Source organism: Pezoporus wallicus, unplaced genomic scaffold, assembly GCF_028554395.1.
Source record: "Pezoporus wallicus isolate ANWC-B61680 ecotype Strahan unplaced genomic scaffold, APGP_CSIRO_Pwel_v1 contig_14689, whole genome shotgun sequence".
Lineage (NCBI taxonomy): Eukaryota > Metazoa > Chordata > Aves > Psittaciformes > Psittacidae > Pezoporus > Pezoporus wallicus.
Genome location: NW_026637698.1, coordinates 457,960 through 466,890, shown reverse-complemented (window position 1 = coordinate 466,890; position 8,931 = coordinate 457,960). Strand labels below are relative to the sequence as shown.

Sequence of the window (8,931 nt, the reverse complement as noted above, 5' to 3'; positions counted from 1 at the left end):
TCTCATGCTGGACTCAAATCACTGCAGAGATCAGCATAACCCTGACAGAAAAGGCTGTGTGGGAGCCTTAGAATAAGGACCATTGTGACTGGTGTCACTAAATCCTGTATTGCCCAAAGCAGCGTGAGTTTAGCGTTAACATCCAACATGACTAGATGATCTTTTGAGGTCCCTTCCAATCTCTAGCATACTATGATGCTCATTGTGCCAAGAACGGTATTGAGGCCAGATGGACTCTTCTGCTTTGACAGAACACTCCCCAGTACCCATGCTGTTGAAATGTTGAATCTTTCAAGCACAGGCATCTCACATCACCCCGTAAGGGAAGGGGCTGTGTGCAACTGCACCAGACACTGAGCTGAGGAGCTATGATAGAGAGCTCCACGCTCACTTCCATGCAGCGAGGCTTGAAAGGCATAATCCAGATGGTCTGGATATGCAGTTACAGGAAGAGTGAACAGCCACTACATCTACATCTCCCTGTCACATCAGGCCTCCTAATTCTATTTAGGAGATAGGGACTGAAATACGAGGGACTAACTTGCTTTGTTTTTTAATACTAGTGAAGCAAATAAAGGAATATGATACAAAAGGATTTGCTGTATTTTTATGGACCTACCAGTGGAATCCTGAGGCAAAAACCACCTCCTGCATACTGAATGTCTGAAAAGGAGCTTGTATTTATCCATTTTATGAAAAAATGGGAATTTGAAGAACAGATTCAGGAGACTTATAACAAAAAAAAAACCCATGCAGAGCAAAACGTGTTTCGGGGAAGTCAAAATCAAGACAACCCCACGAACATAATAAAGTTGTAACAGCTGAACGGTGATGTCAAATCGCACCGGCGTTCCGACACGGCTCCTCCTTCCCTCACGGCTGACTTCCAGCCTGGACAACGCTGCCATTCACACACGCTGGGCTGGGTTCCTCCTCACCGGCGGGTCGGGGTCCCTGCAGCACGGGAGCCGCCGTGTCCCCATCGCTCCGCCCTGACCCGGCCCGGCAGCCCCAGGCTCGATACCTCAGGCTGCCCTCGGCCGCCATGGCGGTGCCGGAAGCGGAAGCCCGCCGTCGGAAGCGGGGCGGTGCCTTCCCGGAAGGAGACGGCAGCGCTGCCTTAGCCCCGCCTCGCCGGGCCGCCATCTTGGCTGGGAGCCGCGGTCGCGCCGCACTGGGTGGCGAGGGGGTCGCGGCCCTGCTCTGCCCTTGTGGCCGTCCCTTCCTTCCTCCTTCCTTCTCTCCTCTGTTCCTCCCTTCTTCCCCCGCTCCCTTGGCCGCCGGCTGCAGGCAGGCGGGGCGTCCCGGCACCGGAGGGGCCTGCTCTAGCACCGAGAGGTGAGTGGGGCCTGCGGCGCTAAGCGAGCAGGGAAGCCGCGCCGGCTCGTTGCTCCCTCCGTCCTGCCCTTGCCGCGGCTGTAGCCGTGAGCCTCCCGCTTGGCCTCTTGCTCCTCCGGCTCTTGTAGTCGTTGCTCGTCTCCTGTTTCCCGTTGGTGGGGTCGGTGCCCTTGTGTTGGCTCCCTGATCCAGCCGGTGCTCGGCGGCGTGAACGCGGGCCGAGTGCTTCCTTGTTCGCTCCTGGTGTATGGGGCTGTCGGTATGGGGAAATGGCGCTGTGGTCGTGGCTTCTGGAAATGCTGCCGCTTATTGTCCGTGTTACGATACGAACGGTCTTCAAGATAAGGCTTTACGGGGTGTTAATGTCCCAAGAAGAGGGCTAAGTGCTCTGTTGTCGAGTGCCGGGTGAAGGGCACTATTGCTAGACGTAAGAACAAATCCTTGTGTTATTAAAGCTGCATGATTGAATCCGTGTTAAAGTCAGAGCACGCTTCTTTAGAGAAAAACCCTTAATTTTACGATTTCAAATGATGGCTTAAAACCGTGTGTACTTAAGGCAAAATCCTGTATGTATTACATTAATACAAACAATGAATACAGTAATTCTGACCAAAGCCAGACTAACCGCGTTAATGTTAAGTTTCAATGTTTGACCACATAAAATTGTTTCTCATGGTTTAAATATTATTCCTATAATAAACTCTACTGGTCTATGTTCAAAGCAAAGGAATAGAAAGGGTCCCAGTCCTTTAACATACTTCTTGTGCCCAGTGCTGCTGTCCCGTTGTAAGCAGTAACTTATCTCTTTGTTCAAGCTGTTTGTTAAATGTCCTTTTTGTTCTTGCTCGGATTTCCATGGTAGCTTGCTAAGTTTCTAAGGGGGAAAGTGAGTTAAACAGCAGTTGCTAATTGGTGTGTGTTCTGTAGGTGCATTGTAAGGGCTAATGCTTGCTTTGTCTGGTAAGCAGCATGGAATTTCCTTTCTTCACACAGACTTGTCTCGTTTTGGATGAGGGCTTTGTTTCTCTGGAAGGGAATAATCTGGCTCAGGAGTTCCCTTCTGTAAATTCAACTGACTCTTAAGCAGGGTTTAATGTGAACTCCTGCACCTCAAAGGCAGGAATGAGGTTACTGGGGGGTTTTGTTATTTATTTCAAATAATGGATGTGTAGAAACACCGAAAGAATTTAAACCATGAGCAAATGTATACAGTAGATATTGACATGGAATAGGGAAATTAATTACTCGGACTAAGCCCTTTAAAACAGTGTCATAATGATGTGTGTTCAGCCTAAGTACAGGACTGGTTATTAAGAGTTCAGGTGCACTGTATTTCCTGGTATTTAAACAGTGCCAGAGTCTCTAAGGAGTGTGTTGGTTGGTGCATGATTCTTGCCATGTAGAAGTTATGGTAATTAATATTTAAATAAGTACTCTGTAAAGTAGCTTTGGCAGATAAATGGATCTGTGTTCAATGAGGCACAGAAGCTCTGTATCTATTAAGACTGTATTCAGATTGTCTTATATATATTTCTTAACAACTAGATGAGCAACAACAGTAATAAGAGAGCACCAACAACAGCAACACAGAGACTTAAACAAGACTACCTTCGAATTAAGAAGGATCCTGTGCCTTACATCTGTGCAGAACCCCTCCCATCTAATATCCTTGAATGGTAAGAATTAAAATGTTCTCTGTTGTAGAGAGAACAAGATTTTCCAGGTCATCAACTCTGGCTCCCTCACTCCTACAGATTGAGTGGGAATCTGGGTTTTGGGAGGTGGAGTATGAAACTTGAAGTGATACTGAACTTGATTTTACTAGGGAAGTTGTTGGCTGCTTGTATGATGGCTTAATGCTGCTTAAATGTCTTCTGTGTCTTAGGCACTATGTTGTACGAGGACCTGAGATGACTCCCTATGAAGGTAAAAGTTTGCTTATAGCAGAGTTGTGTGTGTGCTTGGTTGTGATTGGCATGCCTGAGTAATTCCATGTCTGTTTGAATGGGCAAAACGTAACTGCTGTAAAGAGCTCTAAAAACTCTTTGTGCAGTTTCAGAGCTGCCTGGGAGTTGTGTGATAGCTTCTGGAAGAGAGGTAGTGGTACTGCTGTCTATTAGTGGGGTTTCTGTTATCAAAGGTTCTAATAAAACCATGTTAAAGTTAAGCTGAGGACAGATAGCTTCCTATTAAGTAAATGCTAAAGGTCTTGGAGCAGATAACTCACTTTAGATACTATGTGACAGTCAAAAGATAGTTTAACGAAGTTCCATTTTGTTACTGAATAAATGTTCTCGGTGAACTGAGACACATTCTATGAATTTCTCTGGAGAAAGCGAGGAATGTGAAAACCTTCGTAATGTGTTGTAGTCCCATATTTCACAATGTCTTCTGGAGCCTCTCACAAAGTGCTTTTTGAAATCGGATTCCTCATAGGATTGTTATTTGCAGTTAGCTGTGTTTCTGGGAAATGACCCCATTTGTATTGTGTTAAATACACTTTGGCTGGTTTTCCTTAAATGTGTTATGGGCTTGACAACAGAAAGTACTTTGTAATAATGCATGGGAGAGGATTGCTCCAAAGTAAATCAGCTGCAGATGTGGCTTATTGTTATTCTTGTGTCTGAGAGGCACAAGTTGATGACGTTGATCTCTTTAGTGTGTGTGGGGGGAAAGGAGACAAAGGGTTTTACTTGGCCAATTTTGAGTAGCAGCTTAGGACTTCATCTTCATGCAAAATAAGTAATTCATCTCTCTGTGTAATGCAGGTGGCTATTATCATGGGAAACTAATATTCCCCAGAGAATTTCCTTTTAAACCTCCTAGTATTTATATGATTACACCTAATGGAAGGTTTAAGTGTAATACAAGGTAAGGATTTTCTTCTAACACTTAAGCAATTAACACTGTCTTAGCAATATGTATAATGTATAATAATTTTAATGGCAAATAAAACCACGCTGCCTGTCTTATCCTTTTGAAGGTTGTGTCTTTCAATCACTGATTTCCACCCGGATACATGGAATCCAGCTTGGTCAGTCTCAACAATCTTGACGGGCCTTCTTAGCTTTATGGTGGAAAAGGGCCCCACACTGGGCAGCATAGAGACATCAGAGTTCACGGTAAGCTCCAGAAGCTGTGATGTGCCGTGTGTCACTTAGGGAATGATGGATGTGACCTAGAGGTTAAAACTACAGGCAGCAGCTGGCATTTTAGTATCCAGAAATGAATGTGTTGCCTACTGCAGACCTGTACAGAACACTAACCCCATAAATGAAGAGATGAGAACATAACTTGTGTCTAGAAGTGTCTGTTATAGTGAATAACTTCGTTTACATGCAAGTGCTGATGATATTTGTTTCCTCCACAGAAAAGACAGCTTGCCGCACAGAGCTTAGCGTTTAATTTAAAAGATAAAGTCTTCTGTGAGCTCTTCCCTGAAGTGGTGGAGGTAAGGGAATTAATCCATGCAATAATTTGATTTCCTGTAGTTCTTCCTGCTCAGCTTCTGAGAATGGGGGATAGCTTTTTAGGACAATATAACTTCCCTGCACAACACTAACACTGTAGGCCTGTTGTCCAGGTGATTATATCGTCACTAAGTAGGTAACTGGAAGAAGTTGGAGAGACTGTCCAAATGTATGTAATGCAGTTAAGTTAGTTTGAAAGGCCTGAAATGTAAAGAAGTGTATCATATCCTTTTCCTAGATTGAAGTAAGAACTTAGGCTCTGCAGTCTTCTCAAAGCACCCAATAGCTTCACCACTTTCACTTCCAGCTGTTCAAGTTTTCTTTCTTCTTTCTCCAGGAGATTAAACAAAAACAGAAAGCACAAGAAGAACTCAGTAACAGACCTCCATCCCTCCCTTTACCAGATGTTGTTCCTGATGGGGAAGCACACTACGGGCAGAATGGAATACCCCTCCTGAATGGGCATGTACCGTTGGCACCTGCCAATCATCCAGGTCTCCAACAGGCCAACCGTAACCATGGACTTTTAGGTGGAGCTTTGGCGAACTTGTTTGTTATAGTTGGTTTTGCAGCCTTTGCCTACACAGTCAAGTATGTACTGAGAAGCATAGCCCAAGAATGAGGATAGTAAAAGAAATCCAAGACCAAATTAGTGGTAGTTGCAGAATGAGTGGGACTCTTTGGGCATCTGACTCTGAGACTGGGGGAAATACTTGTTTTATCAAGTTGCAGGTAAAACATTGGTTGGCTCATGGGTTATGTTTGGGAAATGGAGTAGTTTTGATTAGTCAGAAAACTAGAAGAAGTTCTGTTCACAGTTCCTCTTGTCCTTGCTACTGTCTGGTAGTGGCTCACACACAAGTCAAAGCATTATTGATGAGACACGACCATTTCTAGTGCTTTGATTTTTATAGCAGTTCTCCATCTGTTGTTTGAAAATCTGAAGCAAATGAGGCTTTTTACTTTATGGAACAGTTTTTAAGACGTCACAATTTATGCATATCACATTTTACTTTCCTTAGGGGAGAGTCTGTACAGGGGTTGAAATGATTCAAGTAGAGATTCCATGCAGACTTGGTAAGGGTTGGGTTCATGTGGACATTGATGCTACAAAAGATTGCTGGTTTCTTTTATAAGATAGAATGACCATCATTTCATATCTAGTCAGTAGTGATTACATGAGTGGGACAGTAACACCATGTGTGTTAAATGTGTTGTCTAAACTGTCACAATGTCATTGAAGGCTTTATTTGGGCTACAAGAAGCGCAGTTGTCAACCTTTAGGCAATTGAATTGGTCTTTCATGGGGATACCCATATCCAGTGTTGTTTTGGGTTTGTTCATTGACAGATTTCCATCTGGGAGATGTTAAATTTGAAGCTGTAATACTTAATTTTGATCACAAGGTGCCAGTGGTGGAATGAATAATAAAACTGCACACACCAATGGAGAGTTGATTGTGTATTCAGCAAAGCTGCTCTGGATTTCTTGGCCTTTGGTAAATGGAGTAACCCAGGCCCTTGTGAAGACTGAAACATGAGTGAATAACAAACCAGCTTTTTCAGAGTCAGCTGAATTCATCTGAAGTGTCACTAGCTGAAGTAAACCCTTAATGTTAGTCCCACTTGCTTACTTGAAGACTTGCATAAACTCTTACAAACACCACCACCAAAAGCTCAAACCCTTCTGATTCATCTGAGATTCTAGAAGCATTTTTGCTTTTAGGTGTAAGTTCATTACTCTTCCCTTTCAGATGACTGAAATACCAATGTTTGTTCACGGGATTATTCATGGATACTCTAAAGCTCCTAGAGTAGTTCAAAGTCTGCCTGAAATTACTTTATAAACTCAGTTTTATCCCCCCCCCCCAAATTTTGTCCAAATACTTTATCAGAGGCAAACTTACTGTGCCTTTCATATTTGACAGTGATGCCTCATCATCTAGGGAAGAACACGCTGTTAATGCTACAACAACCGGTCAGAGGTGATGGCAGGGCAGGAGGCTCTGCATCTCACTGGCTAGTCTTAACCTATTCTGAAGAGCCCAAATAAATATTACCTCATCTATCTAAGAATGTTTTCAGAGCTGTTTTGTTTTCAAAGCTGTTTTGTTTTCCCTTTCAGATTTGTTGTCTCTCTGCTTCTTGGTATCCTGAATTGTAGCAAAACTGTTTTGTTAACCCATGAGGATGCAGCTTAGAGCATTAATAAATGTGACCAATTCTCTGCATTAGGTAGGAATGATCAGGATTAGCAGACCAGCTCTGTACTAAAGAAATCTTAAAGCAGTTCCTGTTGAGGTAAGGAAGGGAAGGAGGTGGGGAGGAACTGGAAAAAGCTGGATGTTAGAATGTGTTTATAAATCTTTGATTTTTTTTTTTTTTTTTAGATTTTGTTGTTTTACCAAATCTTATTTATAACTGTTTTTTAATTTACCTCTTTGTGCTTCATCAGCTTTTGTGGAAGGAGGAGTGCCAGGTGGATACAGTTGCGTTGTATCTTTCCTGCAATGAGAGGGTTTTCAGGATGGCTTGTCAGGCTGGTGTATCTCCTCTCTCAAAGCACATGGACCTGTAGCTGGGGCTGTAAAGCCCCATAGATTTTAGTGACATTCAGACATGCTTGTGTTCTCGCAATGCCTTTTATTACCGTTGACATCGCCTACAGGCAGCAGCTTAGAAGCAGTTATCTACATTTATCTTACGGAAGTTCTTTTGTCCCCATACATGAAGACAAAGGCAAGGAGACCTTGCCATGGTGCATTTGCATCTTCCGATGTTTTGCATTTACTTAACCAAGGTAGAAGAACTAGCAAAGACTGGAGATGTTGAATAAAAGGCATTTTATTATGTGGCAAGAAGGTGGCCTTAAGGAAGGTGGGGCTCTTGTTCTTAGCAAGTGCCACCATTGGAAACAACAAAACTTCATTTAAACCCTGAACATGCTCTATTTATTTTGAGGGTTGGTTGTATTTAAGAAACAAAACTTCCAGTTGTGGTTTCTCTTTAGTACCCTGGGTTCAGAGAAAGACTTGGCAGTCACTTCAGGTGCCATTGCTTGAAAGCTAGAAGCTAAGTGAACCCTTCCTGCTACATCTCCTTGCCTTTGGTAACAGAAGAGTTATTCCCTTCTGTGTAGGTTTTACTCTTTGTTCTGTTTAGTTTTTACATTCATGTTACCAAAGTCATTAGATGCGGGAAACCATTCTTTGCCATGCAAAAACTATGACCATGCCCTGAAGCACTGCATTGTTTAATGTGGTACTAAACTAAAAGCTGTCCCTCGATATATGATATTGGAACAAATGTCTGGCCCTTTACTTTCATGCTGCAATTTCTGTCATCTTGTTACACACGGGTGGGAGGGAGGTTTTGCAGCTTGAATCCAAAGCATCTCAGTGGTCACCTTTAACAACCTGGATTTATGGATAGTCAGAACTTCTCCCCCCCCCCAAGTTTCAAGGTCACAGGAGTTCCTTCAAGCATGTACTGAGGAGTAGAAATGACTGCATTGTAAAGCTGTTTGTTCATAATAAACATTCATGATGAAATTTATACTTTCTGTGGGACTGTTTTGGGGGAGGAATCATTGCGAAGCAATCATATATATATATATATGGACTGTAAAACAAAAGCTGTGGCAGCACTGCAACAGGGGGCTTACAATATACAAGATGATGCTTTTCTTGCTGACTGGAAAAGGTCAGATCTTACTGTTCAAGGCAGAAATAACCATGTTTTCAGTGGAAAACTCATGTGCTCACAGGAAAGGGAGGCTGTTGAAAACGACCTCAGAGCATTCACATTACATTGAAAAGACTTTGCTGGGTGACGGCTGAGGATGTTTTACTGGGATTTACCAAGCACCTCTTATTGTCTGTGCCCTCAACGTCATTTCACACCTTGGTTCTCCAAAGAGCCTGTTGCAAGATGTTCCCCCATGATGTTGTTTCCAAACAGCTCGGTGATTCCATAGGTTTGCCACGAGGTGGCGTAGCGGCCCCGCGGTCGCTGATGGCTGGGCTAGGTGGGGAATGGGGGGGGGAATGGGATCATGGGGTGCAGAAGGCAGCTGGAGTGGCCCTAAGCTCTTGTTCTGCCTTCCCAAAGCTGCTCTTATGTCT

The 8,931-nt window shown here is 43.5% G+C and overlaps 1 protein-coding gene across 2 annotated transcripts; it reads left to right on the top strand.

Annotated features, from left to right (window-relative positions):
* Positions 1-1,109: 1,109 nt before the first annotated feature.
* On the top strand, positions 1,110-6,254 carry UBE2J2 (ubiquitin conjugating enzyme E2 J2). 2 transcript variants are annotated; one of them, XM_057407248.1, is made up of 7 exons: positions 1,111-1,338; positions 2,884-3,014; positions 3,224-3,264; positions 4,107-4,209; positions 4,322-4,460; positions 4,709-4,789; positions 5,146-6,254. In XM_057407248.1, the coding sequence occupies exons 2-7, from the start codon at positions 2,884-2,886 to the stop codon at positions 5,428-5,430; spliced, it is 780 nt and encodes a 259-aa protein (XP_057263231.1). In that variant the 5' UTR covers positions 1,111-1,338; the 3' UTR covers positions 5,431-6,254. The 2 variants fall into 2 exon arrangements, with proteins under 2 accessions (XP_057263232.1, XP_057263231.1); XM_057407249.1 differs by lacking the exons at positions 3,224-3,264; positions 4,107-4,209 and having other exon boundaries at positions 1,110-1,338.
* The last annotated feature ends 2,677 nt before the right edge of the window (positions 6,255-8,931 follow it).